Genomic DNA, 27,924 nt, shown 5'->3' on the forward strand with positions numbered 1-27,924 from the left:
ATATATATATGATAATAATAATAATAATAATAATAATAATAATAATAATAATAATAATAATAATAATAATACGAGATAAAAAGTGAAAGGATAGTATGGTGATGAGTAGACAAATGTAAGAGAGACTGACTAAATTTTTATTTTTTTATTTTTTATTTTTTTAAATAACATATATTCTTAATTAATTATTACATATAAAATAAAAAAATAGTTAATGCAAAAGTATAAATATAAAAATATAAATGTATGTTGTTTAAAAAAACTATTCTTAAATTTCTAAATCGCTGATTAGAGGCTCCAGACTCATTAATCGGTGCAATTTCATCGCGACTCCAATCTTCCAAATCCTCGTCAACCAGCGGCTCCATATTAAACAATTTGCGTAAATCAAATACGTCGGCCATGCCAAATTCTCCATAAGAATGGTTTATTAGATCATCATTATGGTCCTGATTGATCTTTCTAAAGTATTGCGTCCAGATTTTCTTTTCGATATTGATAAAGCCGGGGATGTGTATATCAGCGTAGGGAAACCACGGCTGTAAAAAATTTATAATTGTAATTATAATTATATATATATAATGACATTAAATTGAATAATCTACAACTTACCTGTGGTCCTACGGAACCGCGCACCGAAATTAAATTACTCAATGGTATATACATTTGATTTTGTTGTGGGAGTAGTGGTACAGTAATACTATTGGCAAATGTGACACCTGTAATTGGTGTCTCGTCTACGTATACAAACTGTAAAATTTTAAAAATTATTATTAAATCTATACACTTTACCGCACATAAAACTTGCACTGTCACTTATACTTACACCTTCTACTGGATATATAATCTGTACAGTACGCATCTTGCAATATATTTTAATAATTAAATTTCACTTTCAGAAAAACTTCGACGATTGAGCTGCGATCTCGAACGCTTGATCTTTTTGGTCTAAGAGTTACTCTAAGAGTCTCGCCATATATATATATCCATGCTACTTGTTTACAACTAATAAGCCTATGGGCTTCGACATATGAAAACGTGTTCAATTGTATCGAAAAATTTTTATTTTGGGGTAATATCAAACGCAACTGTAGGCTTTTCCGTCGAGCACGTCGGCAAAAGTATCCGAATGCAATAAAATTTAATATCGACGTGACGATAAAGTTTCGAGTCGAAGAAAATCTGTGTACACTGCCGGACAATGATTCAACCCATTCCATCCTAGCAAAATTTATATAGGACAAGTCCTAGATAAACTCGCTAGGGAATGGGCCGAATCATTGTTCGGCAGTGTACTTACATATCTTCGAATAAAATGACTACGTATTAAATGTTTTTGGGAACCGGAAATATCAATATTCGCAATAATAAAAAAAAGATTAGATTTACAAAATAAATAAATATATATATATAAGATATTATGAAACTCCTTCCCTTATCTGACACCTGCGAGGCGGCGGATCCAAAGGATCTTCGAAAACAAACCCTTCCCCCTCTCCTTCCCCCTAGTGACGTCATCCCCATTGTCTGGCTCAGAACCCGCCTATTACCTCTACTATTTTTATTGTAAACGTATAAAAATACAATGTATACAATATATAAATAAATTGTATGACATACATGAAGCATCTTTATTATCCTTCCATTACATCATTATTTATAATACATTCTTTAAATATTAATTCGCACAGGTTTTTAATATAAAAATATAGCACGCATGAAATATAAAATGTAAATTATGTGTAAAATATATATAACATAAAGCGTAAAATGTCAAATTTAAAATACATAAAATGTAATCTATAAAATACGTGAAACGCAAAATGTACAATTAAAAAAATATATGTAATGTGAAATACATGATATAACAAGTATAAAACGTATAAAAGAAAAACGTATTTATAATGGTATCTGATAATGTCCCCACGGTAATGTATCGGTCGAATCCGGTACAAGATACCGTTTATCGTCGTAAGGACTCAGGGTAATTTTTGTTTCCGACACCGTATATACTTGATGTAGTTTAGATCTTATACACGACTGGCGACGTGTCAACTCGATCTCTTCGTTGAGACAGCGCGTATAATCATTGAAGGATATAGTTCGTGTCACAACATTGCTTTTTACACCTTTAGCCTTTTTTGTGTCCTTTTTTCCATTTACCTTTAACGCATACATTTTTGCCCTAAGTCCCACGAATTCGGTCATAATGGCGCCATTATTTTCATCCTTCATCAGGCCCGACACTTTTTTGTTACTGAGAGGGATACCATACGCATTGTCGATCGGATACTCGCTCGTGTCAAATCTATGTATGTCACGCCTCATGTTTTCATATATGTTTTCACATTGAATGTAATAAATGAGGCTGTCTGTGTCAGTGTACATAACTCTAGATTTGTCACGATACAAAGGCATCATGTACTCGTAGTGAAATTCATATAAACATGTTTTAGAAATATCGAGTATGCACATGCCCACGTAAATAGGTTTATAGAATTTCACTTCGAGATTACGCAATTCAATAGCAATAAGATTTTCCGCAAAAATACTACGACTATGAAAATTTGGTTTAGCGATCATTGCCTCCGCACCATATCTACCCTTCCACTTTGTTAGCAATTTTACATTGACGCGATTGCGCACATTCTCCATGGTTTTGCCAAATACTGCATTATTCATTAGTTTATATAAATTTTTTTCAAAATTATTTTTTGCATGGGTTCGGAACTGTGTGTTCAGTTCTATGTATTTGCAGAGCCATGGAGATTGCTCGAATTGTAATATGCGGTGTATCTGCGTTACGCGAAGACCGTGGCGCATGCACTGCTGCAAGTTACGATAATGGATGACGTAACGCTTTTTATTGTAAAGCGTCGCGAGAAGTTTCTCCTGTCGCATACCGGGCGGCTTATCGCGCGTGGTGCAGAAGGGTAGATCGGTGTGCGCGTCGTGAAGATGTTGTGGATACTCAAGGTCGACCTCGAGGATATAGCCTGTTGGTGAATCGAGCGCGATTGATAATACATCAAAATTGGACACGTCGTTGACCCATCGAAAATCTCCATACGGCAGCGGTTGACACATTGCCCATCCGTATAAATTGTTCACATCAAAGTATATTAGATACGATGACGGTTTCAATGGATCATACGACTGCATGTACTTGTTGTTAGCCTGTGCGTATCTACCAGAACATTGACTAAGGCCACCGCGTATACCGCGTTCGATAAACATGACCATATCAATGTCTGTAAGCAATTCAAAAGTAATTTTCGTGTACTTTAACATAGCATCCCACGTGTATCCGGGGAGAGTGTAATAATGCGCGGGATCGAGTCCATAACTTTCCATACATTTATCACGAAAATTTTCAAAAATGTCGGCTAACAACAAAACATCAATTTTGAGATACATGTCGCTATATTCACCTAGCGTTTGAATGGAGAACCGTTGCCATACGTTAATAGCATGAGAGTAATCGTTCTCAGATATCATGTTACCGGTTAGAGAACTATAAAATGATTCGCGTGACGGTAAACACGTTTCCTCCAACTTTTCAACACAGTCAACGTATTCGTATGGGAATACTCCCTTCCGTGTTAATAAATTAAATTTTTCAGCTGATATGTCTTTAAATTCAGATTGTAAAATTTGAAGTCTGTCCTTATTTAAAAACGATGCTAATTTATCCAGACTCGTATTAAGAAATTTATATGAATCAATAAAACGTAATTTTATGCATTTTCTCCAACCATTTTTGTGTTCTTCTGTACTTTTAACATATTTAGTAAACGAAATGTATTTTTCTTTTGTGATAGGAAGCAAGTCTATTTCCCCTTTAAACGCTGCGGCTATATCTTTAATAATAAAATGCGCATCGTAGCCGGATAAATTATGAAATATTATTGGAATGTAAAACGAATTTTTGTAATTTAGATTACAATTTGAATGCGCGGGACCTCGATATCTACCGGTTATGTGACAATGATCGCGTACTCGTCTATCGTCTGGCGCAAACGGTTCTTCGCAAATGTAACATTGTGTCGCGTGGTTCGTCGAACAACTAAAAGAATTGGCTCATAGTGTAAATAACATATTATCTGCTAATGTCCCCATGACAGATTTAACGCGAGACGAGTGGGATGCATACCGTAACGCGACACATTGTTACATTTGCGAAGAACCGTTTGCGCCAGACGATAGACGAGTACGCGATCATTGTCACATAACCGGTAGATATCGAGGTCCCGCGCATTCAAATTGTAATCTAAATTACAAAAATTCGTTTTACATTCCAATAATATTTCATAATTTATCCGGCTACGATGCGCATTTTATTATTAAAGATATAGCCGCAGCGTTTAAAGGGGAAATAGACTTGCTTCCCATCACAAAAGAAAAATACATTTCGTTTACTAAATATGTTAAAAGTACAGAAGAACACAAAAATGGTTGGAGAAAATGCATAAAATTACGTTTTATTGATTCATATAAATTTCTTAATACGAGTCTGGATAAATTAGCATCGTTTTTAAATAAGGACAGACTTCAAATTTTACAATCTGAATTTAAAGACATATCAGCTGAAAAATTTAATTTATTAACACGGAAGGGAGTATTCCCATACGAATACGTTGACTGTGTTGAAAAGTTGGAGGAAACGTGTTTACCGTCACGCGAATCATTTTATAGTTCTCTAACCGGTAACATGATATCTGAGAACGATTACTCTCATGCTATTAACGTATGGCAACGGTTCTCCATTCAAACGCTAGGTGAATATAGCGACATGTATCTCAAAATTGATGTTTTGTTGTTAGCCGACATTTTTGAAAATTTTCGTGATAAATGTATGGAAAGTTATGGACTCGATCCCGCGCATTATTACACTCTCCCCGGATACACGTGGGATGCTATGTTAAAGTACACGAAAATTACTTTTGAATTGCTTACAGACATTGATATGGTCATGTTTATCGAACGCGGTATACGCGGTGGCCTTAGTCAATGTTCTGGTAGATACGCACAGGCTAACAACAAGTACATGCAGTCGTATGATCCATTGAAACCGTCATCGTATCTAATATACTTTGATGTGAACAATTTATACGGATGGGCAATGTGTCAACCGCTGCCGTATGGAGATTTTCGATGGGTCAACGACGTGTCCAATTTTGATGTATTATCAATCGCGCTCGATTCACCAACAGGCTATATCCTCGAGGTCGACCTTGAGTATCCACAACATCTTCACGACGCGCACACCGATCTACCCTTCTGCACCACGCGCGATAAGCCGCCCGGTATGCGACAGGAGAAACTTCTCGCGACGCTTTACAATAAAAAGCGTTACGTCATCCATTATCGTAACTTGCAGCAGTGCATGCGCCACGGTCTTCGCGTAACGCAGATACACCGCATATTACAATTCGAGCAATCTCCATGGCTCTGCAAATACATAGAACTGAACACACAGTTCCGAACCCATGCAAAAAATAATTTTGAAAAAAATTTATATAAACTAATGAATAATGCAGTATTTGGCAAAACCATGGAGAATGTGCGCAATCGCGTCAATGTAAAATTGCTAACAAAGTGGAAGGGTAGATATGGTGCGGAGGCAATGATCGCTAAACCAAATTTTCATAGTCGTAGTATTTTTGCGGAAAATCTTATTGCTATTGAATTGCGTAATCTCGAAGTGAAATTCTATAAACCTATTTACGTGGGCATGTGCATACTCGATATTTCTAAAACATGTTTATATGAATTTCACTACGAGTACATGATGCCTTTGTATCGTGACAAATCTAGAGTTATGTACACTGACACAGACAGCCTCATTTATTACATTCAATGTGAAAACATATATGAAAACATGAGGCGTGACATACATAGATTTGACACGAGCGAGTATCCGATCGACAATGCGTATGGTATCCCTCTCAGTAACAAAAAAGTGCCGGGCCTGATGAAGGATGAAAATAATGGCGCCATTATGACCGAATTCGTGGGACTTAGGGCAAAAATGTATGCGTTAAAGGTAAATGGAAAAAAGGACACAAAAAAGGCTAAAGGTGTAAAAAGCAATGTTGTGACACGAACTATATCCTTCAATGATTATACGCGCTGTCTCAACGAAGAGATCGAGTTGACACGTCGCCAGTCGTGTATAAGATCTAAACTACATCAAGTATATACGGTGTCGGAAACAAAAATTACCCTGAGTCCTTACGACGATAAACGGTATCTTGTACCGGATTCGACCGATACATTACCGTGGGGACATTATCAGATACCATTATAAATACGTTTTTCTTTTATACGTTTTATACTTGTTATATCATGTATTTCACATTACATATATTTTTTTAATTGTACATTTTGCGTTTCACGTATTTTATAGATTACATTTTATGTATTTTAAATTTGACATTTTACGCTTTATGTTATATATATTTTACACATAATTTACATTTTATATTTCATGCGTGCTATATTTTTATATTAAAAACCTGTGCGAATTAATATTTAAAGAATGTATTATAAATAATGATGTAATGGAAGGATAATAAAGATGCTTCATGTATGTCATACAATTTATTTATATATTGTATACATTGTATTTTTATACGTTTACAATAAAAATGTTTTTTGAACGCATCAAATTACATTGTTTTTGTTTATCCAAGAATTGTGTGATCCATCAAATCCCAGCCACTTTACATAGACCTTGTCTCCCTTTCTGCGCAATACTTTCTCCACAAGATACACGTCAGGATGAGACGCGCGATGCAATTCGTGTTTGTAGAACGCTCCAGCGATAGTTGTTCCGCGATAATCCTCGAGTAAATAAGTTACGGGATTGGTACGCTGCACTTTAACGATCTTAAACACCTCAGTTGTCCAATTCGGTGTGTAACCCTTTTCAAAGATTGTCTTGTACTTGCTTACGCGTACCGAATCGTCCACTCTAAATTTCCCCCGGACCTGCGATCTTTATCGCGCCGTATACCGTAGCCAAAAGTCTTTCAGTCACAGCGGGGGTTACGTCAACGGGTCGCATGCCGATTGTTCGGTGCTTCCGAGCGTTGTAATTCGACACGAGACGTGGTAACAGGTCGAACCACTTGTAATTACCGTTGAGCGTAAACATCTTCCACATGTCGTTTTTCAATGTGCGATTGAACCGCTCGACGACCGACGCCTTCATTACGGAGTACGTAGAGTAATGATTAATGTCATGTTTCTTCAAGAGTTTCTGCACTTCGGCGTTATAAAACTCCTTCCCCATATCGGTTTGCAAGTTTTTCGGATTTCTGCCGCTCTCTCGAATTATCTTGGTGATAGCATTAGCCGTCTCGTTTCCGCCCTTGGTCTTGAGTGGTAAAGCCCACGCATACTTGCTCAATACATCGATGACAGTGAGTATGTAATGGTAGCCTTTGTTGAAACGCGAGTATGGATGCATCTCGACGATATCTGCCTGCCACAGGTCATCGTATCCCCGAACTATGACGCGTCTTCGTGGAAAAGTTTTTCTAGCCGGAGCGTGCAGTTCCTCGACGAGTTGTCGTCTCTCGGAATTAACGTATCGATCTGATTTCGATGCTCTCATGTTTCGCACACAACTTTCGATTAAATGACGCGCACGATAAAATTACATTACAAATTATTTCGTTTTTAAACATTATTGACGTTCGTCGACGTTTGTTAACGTTTGTTGACGTTTGTTTCACGTTCGTTCACGTTTGTTCACGTTCGTTTCAAGTTCGTTGACGTTGGTTGACGTTTGTTGACGTTTGTTTCACGTTCGTTCATGTTCGTTCACGTTTGTTTTAAGTTCATTTCACGTTCGTACACGTTTGTTTACGTTCGTTTCAAGTTCGTTGACATTGGTTGACGTTTGTTTCACGTTCGTTCATGTTTGTTCACGTTTGTTTTAAGTTCATTTCACGTTCGTTCACGTTTGTTCACGTTCGTTTCAAGTTCGTTGACGTTGGTTGACGTTTGTTGACGTTTGTTTCACGTTCGTTCATGTTCGTTCACGTTTGTTTTTAAGTTCATTTCACGTTCGTTCACGTTTGTTCAGTGCTGCTTTTAAGAATCCGCCGGGTCGTCGTCGTCGTAAGGGGTGCCTTCAAACAGCCGTCGCGACGCGTCGGGTCGCTGCCGTGGAGGGTTACCTTCAAGCAGACGCTAGGGCCCGCCATTGATTTAATTTAATTTTATTATTTAATAGTGATAAATATTTTTTAACCAGTAAAAACTTATGTGTTATAAACTTATTGCTTTTAATAAATTTCAATTATGTAAATATAACATAAACACAAATATTTTTATATATTTTATTATGTAATTATTTGTAATTGTAATTATAAAATACAAATAAAATATAAATATTATAAAAAATAAATCACAAATATTTATTTACTTATATAACGCGTTATTTTAAAATAAGGGATAATATAACCATTACATATATAGGTAAATAGGATATTACCGCGATAGGTGGGAGCGAGAGAATAGTATCCCAGACGGGTGGGAGTTAGAGCGAAAATAGTACCATGATAGTGGGAGTGAGAGAATAGGATAACTGAGATGGGTGGGAGTTAGAGCGAGAATAACATCGTGATGGGTGGGAGCGAGAACATACGATTTTGAAAAAGCGAGAGAAGGAGAGCGCACGAAAGAGTGAGAGAAGGGAGTGCATGAAAGAGAAAGAACGAGAGGATAGGTAGGTACCGCGACGGGTGGGAGGATAGTATTGGGCGCATAGACATAGTATATCTAGTTCTAGACCGAGGATTGTCCCAAATTTCAAGAGTGGGGGGTAAGGCACACCTGTGTGTGGGAGAGAAGAAAATACCTATTATATCGTCCGTCCCTTTTCAACGTCTCCGTTTTTTCTTTTCTACGTATGCCTATACCCCCATCCTGAAACGAGCAGGCCTGACTGTGCGCATGCAAGGATAGTATTGTGAGGGATGGGAAAGTGTGAAAGGAAAATAAAAAAATATATAAGAACAAAAATACATTTATTATTGTTCTATATATTAGTACATATTAGTACATTAATACATATTTATAAAAATATAACAAATATTTTAATAATTAAATCCAGAACTCTTGGTCTGGATCCATGAGCGGTATCATGTCAAATAGACGCCGCAAGTCAAACACGTCCGCCATTCCAAACTGTCCATACGAGTGGTCAAGAAAATCATCGTTCCATTGTCTGTTGTTATTTCGAAAATATCTTTTCCAGAATTTTTCTTTTACATTAATGTATCCGCGTATACGGATATCTTCAGGATAAATTGTACGCTAAAAAATTATATTTTTTAAAAATTGTTTTATATTTAATTACATATACTTTTTAAATATATATATTAAAACTTACTTGTTGCCCTATAGGCTCGCGAATGGAAATCAATCCGCCTCCTCCTAGGGGAATGGTTGTAACAGTGCTGCTGCTACTAGGTATCTCTACATCTAGTCTATTGTAGAGTAAGATCCGCTGCTGCGGCGTCCCGTCTACGTACACGTATTAAAAAAAAATATTATTATTTACTTGTTTACACATTGCACTGCACATACACTTGCACTAACACTTATACTTACACCTTGAGTTGGATATTCAATTGTTACCGGTTGCATCTTGAAACTATACTGAAGAGATTCGACAAAACGAAACTTACTGCGGTCTCCAAAAATACGGGAAAATGCATCCCTACTCTCTATGTGACATCATAATCATCTCCTACACCACTATGTACCTTCCCGCAGACAGAAGTATCCAAGGGTCATGACAATAGAAGGAAATGATGCCACAATAAAAATTTAGCGCCGACGAGACATTAAAGTTTCTTTCTTTGGCAAAAAAATATTAGGAAAGTAACAGCAGCAAAAATCGGTTTCCTAATAAAAATATCACATTGACATTTATACGGTTGTTTTCTAATGAGTGCCAAGTATCTAGAGCAGGTTTTATTGCAGCTCCTTCCCCAAAGGAGAAAAAGGTGCTTATTGTGAAAAAATCGGCACCGACGAGGGAAACAATATTAGATAAACGGCAGCCCGAAAAATCGTTTTTCTAATAAAGATTATCGATACTGATCTAAGGTCGTTTCCTAATGAGACACCTTGCTGACAAGTATCTAGGGCAGGGTTTTATTGCGGTCTCTTCCCCCTCCCACCCTAAACGGACCCTTATGCGGTCCGGTTCTTCCCCCGCTTCCGCGTGACGTCATCCCCCGCGCCTACAAATATCCCCCGCGCCCCGCACCCCGTTGCCCTATGGAGCGATACCGGCCTCTTATACCTACTGGTATAAATTAATTAAAAAATAATTTTTTACAAAAATATATAAATTTTTCTTTTATTACATAAAAAAAAAAAAGTTTTAATATGAATATTTTTCCTTAAGACCAATAGTCCTCGTAATCATCGCCGATTAAAGGCGGCATGTCGAACAGCCGCCTTAAACCGAGAACATCGGCGGTCCCGTATGCGGCAATGGTCTGATCAACCAAGCCGTCGTTGTGGTAACGATTGGCTTTACGCTCCGCCCGCTTTATTACCATTTGACTAATATTTAGAAATCCGCGTATGCGGATATCCCATGGCCAGACCCCGCGTTAGAAAAAATTATAAATTATTTTAAAAATTTGTAAAAATTAGAAGTATTTATAAGTATTATTAATTAGCAGCCACTATTATTAAATTACCTGTTAGTCTACAGGCCCGCGCACCGATGTTATTCCCCCTAGAGGGATGTCCATTGGAGGACCTGGATGCGGAATTTCCACACGTATTTGGTTGTGCAAATCGACGCGGTGCACCGGCACCTCGCCCACATAAACGCACTGGAAAAGAAATATAAAAATATTTAATATTTAATTTTTATCGAATTCACTTTATCGCACATAAAAAACTTGCACTTACGCCTTCCGCAGGATATGAGATGTTTAGGACATCTTGGCTGAACATCTTGGCAAGCTACTGAAAAAATCGACAGACCAAGAGCTGGGAAACGTAGAGTTTTTCGTAAAAAACACAAAACCTTTTTTATAACAATGAAAAATCCTTTGACCTGATACGTGGCCGATCCAGTAGTGATTATTGTGAAGTAGACCAGTAGTAACATGTGAAAGCAATTTCGAGTCAGGTCTAACAATAACAATGGTGCGTACGTTCTGCGCATAGATGCTTTCCAAGTATTGTATAATAGTTTGGAACGATATGTTGTCAAAAATCATTTCAATAGTAACACATGGAAACAGTTTCGAGCTAGGTCTGACGATAACAATGGTGCATACATTTTTTACACGAAACACATTCGGTAACTTCCAAGCATTGTGGTTCGACATCTGTTTATGTAAAAGCAGCCGAGATACCGGCGCTAGACCGAGAGAAATGAAGCGTTTACTTAAAAAATTTAGTAAACGTATATTCCACTTTTAAATTTCATATATCTTTTTTCCAAATAAAAAATATGGAGAGCAAGCGAGAGCGCGGGATGGACCGCGAGGAATAGAACGCGTGGGTGGGAGCGAGAGAGCGGGATGAACGCAACTATCGATATCCTCTGACGAGCGCATGCCGCCCTTGTTTATAACACCTCATAAGTGTCTAAACGTCGTAAAAGGATCCCCCACCCCACCCCCATCTCCCCGAATTTATCGCCATGCGCTTTCCCCCGCCCGCGTGATATCATATCCCGCGCCTATAAGTTCCCCCCGCACACCCGCTCCCCCTTCGGAGTACCCGGCTCAGAACTCTCTTTTAAACACTACTCATCTCTACCTTCTCCTGCACCATCACTAGAAATAATAGATGAATTAGATAGAGTACTCAGAGTTCATTGATTGAAATACTAGAACAGTTTCCGCTAAAAACAGACCTCTTACTTCAACATTACCGCGATTTTGCAATTAACCCGGATGCAATAGATCCAGAAATTCTACTAGATATCCTACCTGCACTTTCTCCAATAGATTCAATCCTTGTTTTCACCCCTCATTATTATGATTCTTTTGCCGTTCCCAAAGATTTTTTTATAATTTCTTTCCTCCATCCACCGTTATTATGGAGGAGCTTGTATAACGAACCGTGATAGAATTTAAAAACATGACAAAAATCATCTTTTCCTTTTCTCTCCGAATCACTTTTGTAATAATTTTTAATTAATCAAACCGTAACTTTATTATAAAAAAAATATATATATATACACACATGTATACACTTATTTTTAAAAGGCCTATTGTTATTCAAACCAAACCCATGTCAAAGATACATAAAAATTGTTTTAAATTATAACGACTTCAGCTTTGTAAATATAATGTTAGAATAAATGTTTGTTAGATTTAAGTAATTCATTTGTGCATTTAATTTCAACGACCTCTCCTCATTCTGAACAAGGATAGCACCAGGTCCGATCCCGAGTTAAAGCGATTCAATTCGTTGACTCGAAACTTGGATCGACGGACGTACGACTTGAAACGGGTTATAGCGGGCCCTATTGGCACGTTGACCTACATTTTTGAGTCACAAACAGTGCGGTCGATCCGAGGTACCTACCCTCTCTCTCTCGCGTGCCTTCGAAAATGGTAAGTCTCGTTACGTCCTTCCCTGTCTTACCCATTCTTCCTGAAATATCCTTCCCTCTAAATAAAAGAGTTAAATCCCACAAGGCTAGACGTAACAGACGCATAAATTTTTGCGGGCTCGTCCGAAATTTAAAAGGTGCATTCTTTGAGAAGAAATGAGTACGAGATCTACTTCCGATAAGGCTGAAGTCAATGAGTTATATGAAACTGCTCTAGAAAATCAAGATAAACCTAAACGTAAATTTATACAACCAAAATTATATACGTCCACCCCCTCTGGATCCTCTCAACCCACACCCAGACAAATTAATTTCTCTCCACACGAACTCGAGACAAGCGATCAATCTGAAACTCTCGTTAAGCCGCCTGATTCCGATTCCGACGATTTCGAACACCAAACGGTCGAACAAGTATCTGAAACTAATATATAATTTAGATAAAATTATGGCGAACTCCAATCTATTTGCGACTTTGAAATACGCGGTCGAGGCCGTCCCATTTTTTTGATGGCAAAACACCCCGTTATCATATTTTATCGAGAGAGTTGAGATGGGGAAGTCAAAGTTGCCTAGTGAGGCCGAACCTCAAATTGCCAGAATAATCCGAATTAAAATAACAGGTGAAGCTCGCCGTACAATTCAAGACCAAAATTTCGATACCGTAGCTCAATTAACATCATATTTAAAACGAGTTTATGGCCTCTCTAAAAATGTTTATCAGTTACAAGGAGAATTAGGAAGTATTTACCAAAAATTCGACGAAGATATGGTAACATACAGGAATCGAGTGAAATTTCTCGGAAAACAAAATACTGGAAACACTCAAGGCATCGGGAAACGGGCAATCCGATATGAAAGCATCTTTAAAAAAAGACATGTGCAAATGCATCATTAGGGGCCTAAAACCGGAGATCAAACAGAAAATTGCGAGAAATTTAAGCATTACGGAAACTACGGAAGATGCGCTCCGAATAGAAAGAGAGCTCCGCACTATGTCAGATTTGCGTGAAGGACAGAATAAAACAGAAAACTTTATTAAAACATTAGGGACCGAAATTTTAATTTGTCAGATTTGTAAAAAACGCGGGCATAGCGCCGATAAATGTTGATTACGCGACTCTCAAGTTCGACAATCTGTTAAAACAATTCAAGGAAATGGTGTTACTTGTTAATTGTGTTCAAAGGTTGGCCATGACACTAGATCTTGTCGAACTAATAATTCTAATAGCCAATCTAAATCTTATTACTTGCCAGTGGTGCAATAAATCCGGGCATTCTGCCAACAATTGCTGGACAAAACAAAACGAACAACGAAGTTCTGAAAATAAAACGAGGATCGTCTGTCATACATGTAATAATTTCGGTCATATCGCGAAAGATTGCCGGTCTAAATTGGGGCACAATACAACGCCTAAAGAATCTTTGTTTTGCCGATACTGTAAAGATCAAGGGCATCTCTTAGAAAACTGTGAGCTACGGATCGCAAGCAATAATCGTCGAAGGGCTAACAATTAGGGAAACGCCGAAGGCCCCTCGAAAGCGAGTGTACAGCAGGGGTCCGAACGGAAGTCACACCCGAAAACGCTACAAAGAGGGCAGTAGGTGAAAACACATTAGGAGCTCAGTTTGTAACGGTAAACCTTAGTAAAAACATTCGTGTGCCCACCGTTCAAGCAGGCTTTACCCCCACTGCTCCCCGAGTAACTTTTATGTTAGATACTGGGTCTGGGCCGAACATAATTAAAGAAAATTTTGTACCTGTGGATAAAAGCGTCAACTATAATACAATCTTAAAATTAAATGGTATAAATGAATATCCTGTTTATACTCTGGGAGAAGTTACCTTGCCATTTTTCGGAAAGGATAGAACTTTTCATAGTGGCAGACGACTTCCCTATTTTTAAATCTGGCATACTAGGTAACGACTTCTTCGAATCAAACTTCCTCGAAAATAGATTACGCAGGCGGATATTTAGACATATCCTGAGCGAAAATACCTTTTTCATCGCCCGAAACAATCATAGCAGCTCCGCGAACAGAATCATCCTTTTATATTAGGGTAGAAAATCCTGAAATAAGAATCGGATATATACCTAGGACAAAAATAGCACATGGAATTTATGCGCTAAAAACTATAGCGGAAGTCATTTCGGGAAAAGCGCATATAAGAATCATAAGTACGTTGGACGAAGAAACAGAAGTCCAGGTACCTACTTTACGCCTAAAATCTATAAACGATATGTTTCTCGACGATGAAAACAACACCGAGACGCACGACAGCTCAGAAGAAATTTTAAAGGCACAAACCAGCTCAAAAAATAATAAAATTGATAATGATGAACTCTCAGTGATGACGGAGTATGAAAAACAAATTAATGATAATAACGAGGATGAATATAATCAGAAGAACAATGAGAACACAACAAAAGAACAAGGGAATGTAAATGAAGAACAAAATAAGTATAAATTAAACAGGGAAGATAAAGAAATAAGAGAAAATAAAAATTTGAAAGAAAAATATATTCTGGGACAAAAATCAGGCTCCTATGCCTCTCCCAAGGTCCTAGATTCCCGAGTTGGAGGGGAAAGTTACCAAACCCTTGCTGAAATAAGTAGTGATCCAAAAGTCCTGGGAAATGAAAATTTTCGAACCTCTCCTGGATTGTCCAAGGATCCAAGAATTCTTGAAGAGGGAAATTACCAAACCTCTCTTGAATTAATCAGAGATCCAAAAATCCTTGAGGGGGGAAATTTCCAAACGTTCTCCGGACTGTCCAGTGATCTAGAAAATTTTGGAGGGGGAAGTTACCAAACCTCTCCTGTTTTAATTAACAATTCAGAAATCCTTGGAGGGGGAAGTTACCAAACCCCTGTTGAATTTATAAATAATTTTGAAATTGTAAAAGGGGAGGAAAATTAAGTCCCCCCTAATAATAATAATATAATAGAAAAGAAAAGTTATCAAACTTTCCTAATTCCCAGTAGAAGAAATACAAATGCATTAATATCACAATCTAATTGTTCTCATTTAATGAAACCAAGAGAAAATTCTTATTCTTTTCGAGGAAAAATAAAACGAAAGCCGAAGTAACTATCGAGAGAAATTTTATTCGTAATAGAAATTCTCATATTACAATTGAAGAATTTATAGATTATAATCCCAGTATGGAAGATTTTCAAAATTCATACGAACCATCTGCTGAGAATATTATATCAATACGAGATCAATCACAAAACATTATTAAAAGGTTTGAATTGCGAGATCAATGCCCCGTGAATGTCTTACTATAACGGAAATAACGGAAGAATTGGAAAAAGACAGATTAACGGAAATTACCGAGCTGTTGCGTTTAGAACATTTAAAGGTACAGGAAAAGATGAATATAATAAATCTTATAACAGATAGCCAAGATAGATTTCATATTCCTGGAGAGATACTAACCGCAACTAATGTGCTGCAACATCAAATACCTAAGACAGATGATCGACCTATTAACACACGGCAATATAGATTTCCATAAATTCACAAGGAAGAAATCAACAGGCAGATAGAAGAATTGTTAGAAGGAGGCATTGTGAAACCTTTACAGTGTCCGTAAATACGCCTGTCTGGAATGTGCCGAAAAAAGAGGACTCAAAAGGAAACAAACGATGGAGAATGGTTTTAGATTTTCGAACTCTGAATGAAAAGACAATCGGCGAAGCTTATCCGTTATCTAATATTGTCGATATCCTTGATGAATTAGGCGGAGCACGATATTTTTCAGTATGCGACTTGGCTTCAGGATTCCACCAGATAAAGATGGATCCCGCAGACAACCATAAAACAGCGTTCACAACGCCATTTGGACATTACAAGTTTGATCGAATACCATTTGGATTGAAAAATGCCCCCGCTACGTTCCAGCGATTAATGGACGTAGTATTATCTGGATTGCAAGGCAGGGAACTATTCGTTTATATGGACGACATTGTCATATATGCTACTTCATTGAAAGAATACGAAAGAAAATATAAATTATTAATAGATCGTCTCCGTGATGTTAACTTAAAATTGCAACCAGATAAATGTGAATTTTTGAAAAGCGAAGTTACATATCTCGAGTACGTAATTAGTAAAGACGAAGTGAAACCGGATCCGAAAAAATTAGAAGCCGTTAGACTATTCCCGAGACCGAAAACCCTGAAAAATATTAAACAATTTCTGGGATTAGCAGGATATTACAGGCGATTTATACCTAATTTTTCCAAATTAACCACACCATTAACAAGATTGTTAAAAAATGACACTCGTTTTGAATGAACGACTGCTCAAAAGGAATCATTTGAAACATTAAAAAGGAAATTATGCGAAACGCCAGTATTGCAATATCCTGACTTTTCCAAACCTTTCATTTTAACTACCGATGCATCTGGCATAGGTAGGAGGTATCCTTTCTCAAGGGGAAATAAACCAAGACCGATCGAAAGCCTACGCGTCACGAATCTTAACCGACAACGAAGTAAAATACGATACATATGAAAAAGAAGTTTTAGCAATAATATTGTGTCAAACATTTTCGACCGTATTTATACGGTAGGAAATTCACTCTAGTTACAGATCACAAGCCGGAAGAAGGTCCAACAATGACTTTAAATCGAATTACAACAGTAATAAAAGATTTGCAAAAGATTGTTAACGATTTAAATTTAGAAACACTTAGTATTGCAAAAACAGATTTTGTTAATAACGTACCGTGGCATGATATTAAATCCGTATTACAATTGGCATTTGTTGATTCTACCACTAAAATAATTATATGTAACGGACTTATAAAATATCCGCCTGAAGATCTCCGATCCATAATAATCGGTGAAATGCATTGTTCGCCTACGGGAGGACACTGAAGCGTTACAAAAACATACCATAGGATTAAACATAAATATTATTTGGAAAACTTGAAGGCAGAAATTCAACAATATATACAGCAATGTCTGCAATGTCAGTTGAAAAAATTAGTTTGTGTAAAAACTAAACAACCTATGGTTATAACCGACACACCTGGATCTTCCTTTGATAAAGTGGCAATGGACATTGTCGGGCCTTTATCTAAAACTGAGAGAGGCAATGAATACATTTTAACGTTGCAAGATCAATTGACTAAGTATAGCATGAGCATACCTTTACCTCACCAGACTTTGGAAACAATAGCAGAAACTTTTGTGAAGAATGAGTCCCAGATGCGCACAGTAATAAACGGACACAGCAAGCTGAGTGAAACGGACACAGACCAAACGGACACAGTAATAAACGGACACAGTGCGAAACGGACACAGTAACAAACGGACACAGTGCGAAACGGACACAGTAACAAACGGACACAGACCAAATGCGCACATTGCACATGGGCACGGACCAAATGCATACACGGAAATTCGCAAACCCATGTGATGCAGTGAATGCTTTGCACGCACACACACACACACACACACACACACACACACACGGGGGGTGCAGGGGGGGCCTTCGGCCCCCCTTCCGCACCCACCCCGTCCAAGTCGCTAACCTATGTGGACTTTACTCCGCTTGCAATGTACATGGATTGCATTTGGTCCGTGCGCACGTGCAGTGTGCACATTTGGTCCGCGTGCATTTGGTCCGTTTCGCACTGTGTCCGTTTCGCTCTGTGTCCGTTTCGCTCTGTGCGCATTTGTTCTGTGTCCATTTGTTACTGTGTCCGTTTATTACTGTGTCCGTTTGGTCTGTGTCCGTTTGTTACTGTGTCAGTTTCACTCACAAGGGAACCTCGCGAACTCGAAAATTCTGATTTTAATGAAACTTGGCATAAATGTAGAGGGGGTAAATATATGAATTTAGAAATTTATCGTAGCTGCCCATAAACGGTTTAAAGGGGTGAAATCACCCTTCAAAGATTGAGACATTTTTCGTTTTCTCGATATATCTCGTAAACTAAACAAAATATTAAAAAATGTTTTATACAAAAGTTTTACAATAAAAGTACTTCTATCTAACTACAGTAATTAAATTAAAAAAAAATTTTTTTTAAACAATTGTTTTTAAATTAAAAAAAAATTTTTTTTTCAAAATTTTATTAATGTAGTTAGATAGAGATATTGTTACCATAAAACTTTTGTATAAAACATTTTTTGATATCTCCAATACTTTTCGAGATATATCGGAAAAAGCAAAAATCTGCTCTACACTATGCACTGAAAAAAGCATGAGAGAATGCGATAGCACCGCGACGGAGAGCGTTATAAAATATTTTAAAGAAATTTTTTATTAAGGTTTATTTATGATATTGAATATAATATAAGATACTAAAAATATAATAAAATAAAGTATTATAAAATAATAATATTTTGTATAATATAATAATATGTAATAATATAATATAATAATGTCGCACGTGAATGCATGCTGATGTGAGTGAGAGAGAAAGAGTAAATAATATTAATATAATATAGTAATATAATAATATAATATAATATAAAATATTTATATCCAGACTTCTTGGTCCGGATCCATTAGCGGTGACATGCCAAAGAGTCGACGCAGATCGACGAAATCTGCCAATCTAAATCGGCTATATGATTTGTCAATTAAGTCATTATTTCGCTCTCTGTCGATCTTGCAAAAGTATCGCATCCAAAATCTTTTCTTATATTGATAAATCCATGTATGTGGATGTTATAGAGATATATCCATGTCTAGATACAAAATTAACATATTTTAGTGTGGCATTATACATTGAACAACAATATACTTTTGAATCAGGGTAATGAAAATGCAAATTAAAAAATAATGCATTACTTATTAATTTTTTAATATTTTTTTATTACATTTTTAGTATCTTATATTATATTCAATATCATAAATAAACCTTAATAAAAATTTTTTAAAAAATATTTTTTAACGCTCTCCGTCGCGGTGCTATCGCATTCTCTCATGCTTTTTTCAGTGCATAGTGTAGAGCAGATTTTTGCTTTTTCCGATATATCTCAAAAAGTATTGGAGATTTCAAAAAATGTTTTATACATAAGTTTTATGGTAACAATATCTCTATCTAACTACATTAATAAAATTAAAAAAAAAATTTTTTTTTTTTAAATTAAAAAACAATTGTTAAAAAAAAATTTTTTTTTCAATTTAATTACTGTAGTTAGATAGAAGTACTTTTATTGTAAAACTTTTGTATAAAACATTTTTTAATATTTTGTTTAGTTTACGAGATATATCGAGAAAACAAAAAATGTCTCAATCTTTGAAGGGTGGTTTCACCGCTTTAAACCGTTTATGGGCAGCTACGATAAATTTCTAAATTCATGTATTTACCCCCTCTACATTTATGCCAAGTTTCATTAAAATCAGAATTTTCGAGTTCGCGAGGTTCCCTTGTCAGCCTGCTGTGTCCGTTTATTACTGTGCGCATCTGGGACGCTCCCTTTGTGAACAGATTTATTTGCGTGCTAGGAGCACTTAAAGCAATATTAACAGATCAGGGCAGAAATTTTATTAGTGATTTAATGAAAAAGGTAGCCAAAATATTTAAAATTCGCAAATTTCGAACAACAGCTTTTCACCCTCAGTCGAATGGATCTTTAGAAAGATCACATCACGCTCTAGGGGAATACTTAAAACAGTTTGCCTCCGCTCGACAGCAATGGGATAAATGGATCGGTTTGGCAATGTTTAATTATAATATCTGCGTACATGAAGCAACTAAACACACCCCATATGAACTAGTGTTCGGAAAAATAGGAAGAGTCCCGTCTAATGAACTTTTACTTCCTGAGGATAGTCTAGCCACGTATGAAGATTACCTAATAAATCTTGTCACACAACTCCACTCCATTCAAACCAATGCCCGTGAAAACGTAATAGAAGCAAAGAACTGGTCAAAGGGATACTATGACAAAAGAGTAAACTCTCGAATTTTTAAGCCTGGAGACCAAGGGTTTTTGTTAAAGGGACCTAAGCCTGGCAAATTCGGAGACCAATACACAGGACCTTACAAAGTCTTGGAAATATTGAATAAAAATAATGTAAAAATTAAAATAAAAAAGAACAGCCGAATATTACACCCGAACCGATTGCGAATCTTTCATATTAAACTCACGAAAGACTATTATCTCGAACTTTCAGATGCATTCCAGACTAAAGAGACTAATTTCAATATTAATATTAATAACATGCCTGCAACATGTACAAGGATTAATAGGATACGATTGCGGATCGGCCTCTACGAATTTAACCACCTTATCCTTATTACATATCAAAGAATGCGATATTCCACTTCCGCGAGTTGACACTACTAAGACCTACGTACAATTGCTACAACTCAATGACTTTAATACCATTAGAGTAAGACAATGTAAGATAGAGATTGATCGCACTGTCAAGAAATGCGGGATGTTCTCTCATACAATAGAGGTACAAAATGGAAAATACTCCTATATAGAAGAAATTTCGCACGAAACGTGTCAACACATGCACTCGTTCGGAAGCTACGAACTTTCGGAAACTCGTATCAATGGATATCTAACCTAATCAAACCACTTCCCGTCCGGTGATGTTAGCGGGGCATATCGATGAATATCATATATGCTACGGAGCGCCGTACTCGGATCCTTACGGAACATGGACGGACGTCATCGCGCAAGCCACTGTAAAAATTACGTTACAGGATTACTTCGCTAGCGTTCGGCTAAATACAAATCGCGTCTAACTCAGATCAGGGATAACTTGCGAATTTAACGCCGGATGCTGTTTCGACATAGAATGGGGTAACACATTTTGGGACCCCGCTCCCATTAATTCCTGCAAATCTGACTATAGCGTTTTATACGAAGGTCATGCAGATAAAATAATTGACAGCATAAGCATCTCATCCCGCACAGCATATTCAATAAACACAAAAGAAACTGTTTTTGCTCTAACCAGTATAAGTGAATATAAAGTATGTGGAATATATACGCTGAAACGAACAGAACATCCGAAGTTAATGATTTTCGAAACCACACCTACGGCTGAAGTTTTCAAGAGTTATGGTCGCTTAATTAATTTGGATATATTCACTTATAGGAACTCGAAATTTGTTTATGCGGAAAAGCACGTCTGCACACAAGTCAACAAACTATACAGAAATATTTTACTACAGCAATGTAATCTCGAACGACGAATGATGCAAAACGCATTGGCTATTGCCGCACGGTCACCAGATATTTTTGATTTTCATTTTATGAAAGGGCCTGGATATATGGCTTTACAAGCAGGAGAAGTAGTTCACATAATAAAATGCGTGCCCGTCGAGGTAAGACTAGCACAAACATCTAATTGCTATGAGCAACTGCCGGTATTGTGGACGAACCAATCATATTTTTTAACTCCACAAACAATACTGTTTCGATAAGGTACGCAAATTAATTGTAACTCATTTGCACCGCCAATGTATCATCTGGGGAAAGCTTGGTATAAACTTGTGTCAAAACCGGTAGAAACATTGCCGCCGACGATTATGAAACCATTGACCAAGCCTACCTGGAAATATATAAGTCCTGGAGCGCTCCAGTGGCATATACTCACAAAGCGACTTGGAAGAACTTAAAGATCACATAATGTTCCCCGCCGAGCGACCGTAGTACTCAACACAGTAGCAAGGGGAGTGATGGGACAGTCAACGCATTTATACGGCGGATCTATTTCAAATCTCCTCGATGAAGCATCTATCGAAAAGGTCGCGGCCTCAACATGGAATAAAATCTGGGGAAAATTCTTAATATTTGGAAATATTAGCGCCGGAATGATGGGAATCTATCTGTTTATAAGAGCATTTAAATTACTATTGGATACACTTGTACACGGGTACGCCTTACATACAGTATACGGATGGTCTGTATACCTGCTGGGAGCTGTATGGGACTCTTTGACTCATCTTTTATTACTCCTGGCCAAAAAGAAACAGAAGAAAAACAAACAAAACGGCGAAAAAATACAGTGGAAACAGGACATACTTATCCGATCCTCCCTACAAGAGAAACAGCAACATATACACTTGAATTGAAGGATTAAAATTAAATAAATAAGCAAAAATAAATTAGAATTAATATTAATAATGCCAATAATAAGAAAAATTACAGTATAAAAAATAAATAAATACACAAAATAAAATTTACAAATTATCAATGCTATAAAAAATGATACTTTCAGTATAATGATTTGACTTTTAACCCAACAACTTATCCAGTCACACGCTGCGACTGTAGATACTCTATCACTTTTCATATGCTACGACATGTAGATTTATTTTTCTTGCAAAGAGGGTTTGACCCTATACTCTTATTGTAACAGCACACAAAATGAGGCAGTATTAAGCTTACATTAAGATACATAAATCTCCCTGATTTTAGAAATGGAAACCGAAATCAAACCCATCGACACCAACTACCTTACTCGAAGCTCCTTGAAAGTGCGGGTCCTCAAGGTGAATTCTCCCACACTTATCTGGGTACAGATTGAACACGCGAAAGAGGGCCTCGAGGAATTAATTGATGATTTATCGGGCCGAATGACGAGAAAGGGTAGATTTCTACGTCTTTGGCCCCATCATGCCTTTGTAGGAACGTTCGTCGCAGTGCAAGAAAGAAAAAGATGTCAGAGAGGCGTAATCACGAAAATAGAGGAGGGAGACCTGGCAACTGTCGCCCTTCGAGACTGGGGACGTGTCGTGCGTCGGCGTATATTTGACCTGTATACGCTAGAAGAACGATTTAGGGAAAAGAGATGGCAAGCCATCCCTTGCACCCTGGCGCACGTACAACCTGCAGGGACAGGGACAGATGGTCACGGAAAGCCCGGGAAATGTCTCGATTAATTATGGAAAAACGGGAAGAATGGATGCGTATCCTCCAACCCATTGAAGATTACGCAGCAATTATCTCGCTTGAACTCAAGCGAGAAACTAATGACGAAGAGCGCAGCATCAAACAGCTCTTCATTCAACTCGACTGCGCTCAACACGCAGATGGGATCATCACTCCAGGAGTATCTGGAATATTGTAAAAAAAGGGGAGATGTGCGTATTAATTACAGGATTAGTAATTAAGTAACATAAGGAAAAATCATAATCAAAAAGTAGCTATAAAAGGAAGAGAGTGTATACACGTTTATATTTTTTTCTAAGTAATCTAAGCGATGAGTAATAATTCTGAGATTGGGAGGCTAAGGAAGGAGATTAAGGTTACTCACAATTTTCAAAAAATTTTATATATAAAAAAAAATTTTGTAATTAAAACATAGTCATGTAGTTCCATTAGTTATTAACTTAATACCTCCAAACTAACCTTTAATCTCCAAATACAATGATTGTTTAGTTAACACAACAACTTTAGTTTAAACATGCAAGTCCACGAATTATTTAACCTAGCCTAACTTTGCCCAAACTCAGGAATTTTTCTCCAATTTCGTAGATAATAATAAGTAAAAATAACACAAAAGGGGAAACGAAAATGTCATAATAATTAAAGATAAGTTTTGTGCTATGTTAAGTATCAACTATAATTAAAACAACAAATAAAAGGCTTTATCGTCTCAACACACTAAACCATGCCATTGTATTAATATAATAATTATGTTTGCGAAGAAACTCTTCCGCTTATTCTTAAGATGGTTCGTTATTTTAAACTTTTGAGTTAATTGTAGTTTTTTAAGTAATAGAGTAAGTGACGCTCAAAACCACGCAATAAAAACTATTTATAAAATAATGCGTGAGAAGACTTTTTTATTTCCTTCTAGAATATGTTAACGAGTCGTAAATCAAACACTCTAGTTAATAACGTTAAAATTTACTAACTACGCTAAAATGTAACACACTAGTTAATAAAGTTAAAATTTAAGAATATCATAAATAAGATTTAATTAGTTACCCCTTATCACATTTTAAATTAGGATAAAATCAATTCCAACAAATGTAAATTTCTCTCACCGTGCTAAGAGGCCTTTTCCTGCCTTCACTTCCGTTTGAGTAATAAAAAAAGAAAAAAATATTTATAATTATTAATAACCTTTATGCTTGTTGTGTAACAAACCGCACCTATCCGGCGACCAACGACCGCGGCCGGTCTGGCCGACCACCCGCCGGACCGTGATACGGGCATCAGCCCGCGATTAGGCAACCGAGACAACGACCGTCTCGACGACCTCGCGCCTCCCGCCAGCATCTCGCTCAGCGAGAGGTGGAGGACGGAGAAGTCCGAAGACCCCGAGGGTCCACGAGCCTCCACCGAGAGCGGTATAAAAGGCCACCTCGACGGAGGAAGATTTCACTTCTCGTATACCCGGTGCCCGAGCTTTCCCCAATCCGCTAGGACACGACGAGAAGAACGAACGCAGACTAGGGTAGAGCGTGCTCCGCCTTAGCCGAGAGTTCTCGGCTACGTTCGTAAAAGAAACCTTTCCTCAACTCCGAACCAGCAAGCCGAGGGTGGAGTGTTCTCCGCCTTCGCCAAGGGTTCTTGGCCACCGGTTCCATCCTCTCCGTACACGGTATAACGCAAACGGAGTAGAGTGTTCTCCGCCTCGCCCGAGCCTTCTCGGGATACCGTGAACGATTCGCCAAAACTCTATCCGTTTTCGGAGAAACGCGATCACGCGCGCCGCATACTACAGAACGGCCCGAGACGATCACGCGCTAACCTCGAGGCCCCGCCGCTACCACGTCTCGTCAGCTCGCCCGACCGCACAGCTGACGCCCGAGCACGCGCGCACCGTCACAAATGATATCACGTAGCAAAACGTTGTAAATAATTGTAAATAGATGTACAGAAACCTTTTCTTTTCATAAAATATACTTAACTATCAGAGAACGTACGCTTTCGCTGTTTCTGCGGCCTTTCCTGCCCTAGTTCCCGACAAACCTGCCCGCGCAGGGAAACACGGTCGTTACAGTTGTATCAAGAATAAGTAAATCACTTAGGTGTTTAACTCACGGAGATGATCCCGACGAAACAATTCCCTCCTCTCGGCAATAATAATTGCAACTATTCGTAATCAAAATAAGCAGTTGGTGTTCCTGCATACGCTCACTCGAGAAAAATCCATTGTTGCTTTATTAACTCACCCCCTGATCTAAGCAAAACAAGTAAGCCTTTCAGACATGGTCTTTCAACCCTAAAAGGGAAATTCACCCTTTTTCTTTCTTCTGCTCTTTCATTGAGACAAAGTATGTCGCATTCTAAGAAGCTATAAATTTACGCACAAGTTGCGTTTACTATGTGTTGATGTAGACCAAAGGCACGAAAATGCAGCGAAAATCTTTCACAAAAAAAAAAACCATTTCAAGAGGCCAGCCAACGAGAGAAAGAGAGAGCAAGAGAAGAAGTACTTTAAATGAAAAAGGGATATAGTTGACACCTACGTGATTTTAGTGGTAATTTACTTTTATTAATCATATGAATAAAAACGGAAGAAGTCTCTAAATACACTACACTACTTAAAAACTAAGGTACATCGCAACCTTGGTCTACCAGAATAGAGTTAAGCTCACGATTATATAAGCATAAATAATTTTTTTTGTATAAGTCTAGCGAGAAATAAAAACCGTATACAATTGCATGATGTCTGCAAATGTTGTGTTCATGCGCCCCCAACATTTGTCTAAGGCGGGGGGTGTTACGTCCGGTGGACTTAACGTTTTTCTTCTCGTTGTCCTTGTAAGGAAAACAATTAAGTAAGAGGAATCGTACTCTAACGGTCGCCAAGACCAAGAAATGTTTGCAGAGGATCGCTCTATCATCACGCACAAGTTCGTGAGATATGGCGACAATTTAAAATTTTATTCTTGAGGAATAATAAATACATAAAACGAAGGAAATAGTCATCAAACAAATGCATAGTTCCCCATCTGTAAACCATTTCGAGAGCGACCGTTAGATATAATTTAATTTTTTGGGGGGAAGTTTGGAGCAATGTCGAGTCTAGAATAGAAAAATAAATAATAACTTTATTACCGAACCATACTCTAACAATGCTCTGAACCCGACGCTAAGCAAAGGAAAAGGGAAATATTAAAACTCCATGAAATTAGAGTCTTCAAACAAGGAACCTCCGGAAACTATAAAAATTTATTATTCAAAGCAAAAACGCTGTCCGCGCTCAATCAATAAAAGTACGTTTCTCACTAAAATCTACAGGAAGACATAAAGACCCTTTTTTTTGCTTGTTTGTTTGAGTGACCTAAAGATAAGAGGAGCGAAAATTATAAACATCCCTCTCAGTAGGGTAATAGGGCCGGTTCTGAGCCATGGGGCAATGCGCGGGGAGCGGGGCGGGGGGGTATTTGGTGGTGCGGGGGTGACAACGTCACGCGAGGCGGGGACGCTTATCGGGTGGAATTTACTAATTTTTAATGATATGGTAGTTTTTAAGTGAAGGGTACCATTAGGTACATTAACTTATCGCATAACAAAGGTGAGTAAAAAAGGAATGCAATTATCTGTTCAAAACTTATATTAGACATTATTAGACACGTGTTTTAAAAAATGTTATAACAAAGGTGAGTAAAAAAGGAATGCAATTATCTGTTCAAAACTTATATTAGACATTATTAGACACGTGTTTTTAAAAATGTTATAACAAAGGTTTGTTAAGAAAGGTATGCAATTATCTGTTAAAAAACCTATAAATGTAAAAGCTAAGTTTTCTTCCGTGATGATAATGCGCTATCGATATTTGTCATGCTCTCTTTTCAAAAATGTTGACAAGAGAGGGGATTTTTGTAGTAATAAAAAGAAGCTCTTGTGCATATTGTTTCATTAATCGCTCTATGAATACAGAGTTCAGAATATAGAGTTTCCACATATTATAAAGAAAATGTACGCTAGTGAAGTGAACACCAAACGTGCAAATTATTATTCACCAGTTCAACATGAGGATGATGAAACTCCAGCAAAGATAAAATGCGAGAGGTAAGTATGTGTACTTTTACAGGTTTTTTAAATTTTATATGTATTTAACTTTTATTGTATTTTTATAGCGTTCCAGAGTCAATCGCGTTATGCAGTTCGAATCCTGGGACGTAAATACGCTTTGACTGCAACATCATATAAATATTTAGAGATTGGCATCAACGTAGGATCTATACCTACTGTGGAAATAATTCTCGGCGACAATCGTGGCAATCAATTTTTAATACATATTGAAACCTGGAGAGAGCTGATGGGAAAACGTGTTGATATCCAACGACTTCTGTATGAAAATGAAGCGTTCTCTCCGCTACAGATTCGAGATCTGATGATGGAATTTTGTAAGATAA

At 37.4% G+C, this 27,924-nt stretch overlaps 3 protein-coding genes across 3 annotated transcripts; 1 reads left to right on the forward strand and 2 right to left on the reverse strand.

Annotated features, from left to right (window-relative positions):
• LOC118646156 lies at positions 1–1,771 on the reverse strand. The gene is made up of 2 exons (XM_036288510.1): positions 613–1,771; positions 1–539 (listed from the first exon to the last, which is right to left on the reverse strand). Exons 1-2 carry the CDS (start codon positions 664–666, stop codon positions 189–191), a joined length of 405 nt encoding a protein of 134 aa, XP_036144403.1. The 5' UTR covers positions 667–1,771; the 3' UTR covers positions 1–188.
• Positions 1,772–1,899: 128 nt separating this feature from the next.
• Positions 1,900–3,498, reverse strand: LOC118646865. The gene has a single exon (XM_036290706.1). It carries the CDS (start codon positions 3,496–3,498, stop codon positions 1,900–1,902), a length of 1,599 nt encoding a protein of 532 aa, XP_036146599.1.
• Positions 3,499–4,711: 1,213 nt separating this feature from the next.
• LOC118646866 lies at positions 4,712–6,310 on the forward strand. Its single transcript, XM_036290708.1, has one exon. The coding sequence runs from the start codon at positions 4,712–4,714 to the stop codon at positions 6,308–6,310; it is 1,599 nt and encodes a 532-aa protein (XP_036146601.1).
• Positions 6,311–27,924: the final 21,614 nt, after the last annotated feature.

The sequence above is a fragment of the Monomorium pharaonis genome, chromosome 1, assembly GCF_013373865.1.
Source record: "Monomorium pharaonis isolate MP-MQ-018 chromosome 1, ASM1337386v2, whole genome shotgun sequence".
Taxonomy (NCBI): domain Eukaryota; kingdom Metazoa; phylum Arthropoda; class Insecta; order Hymenoptera; family Formicidae; genus Monomorium; species Monomorium pharaonis.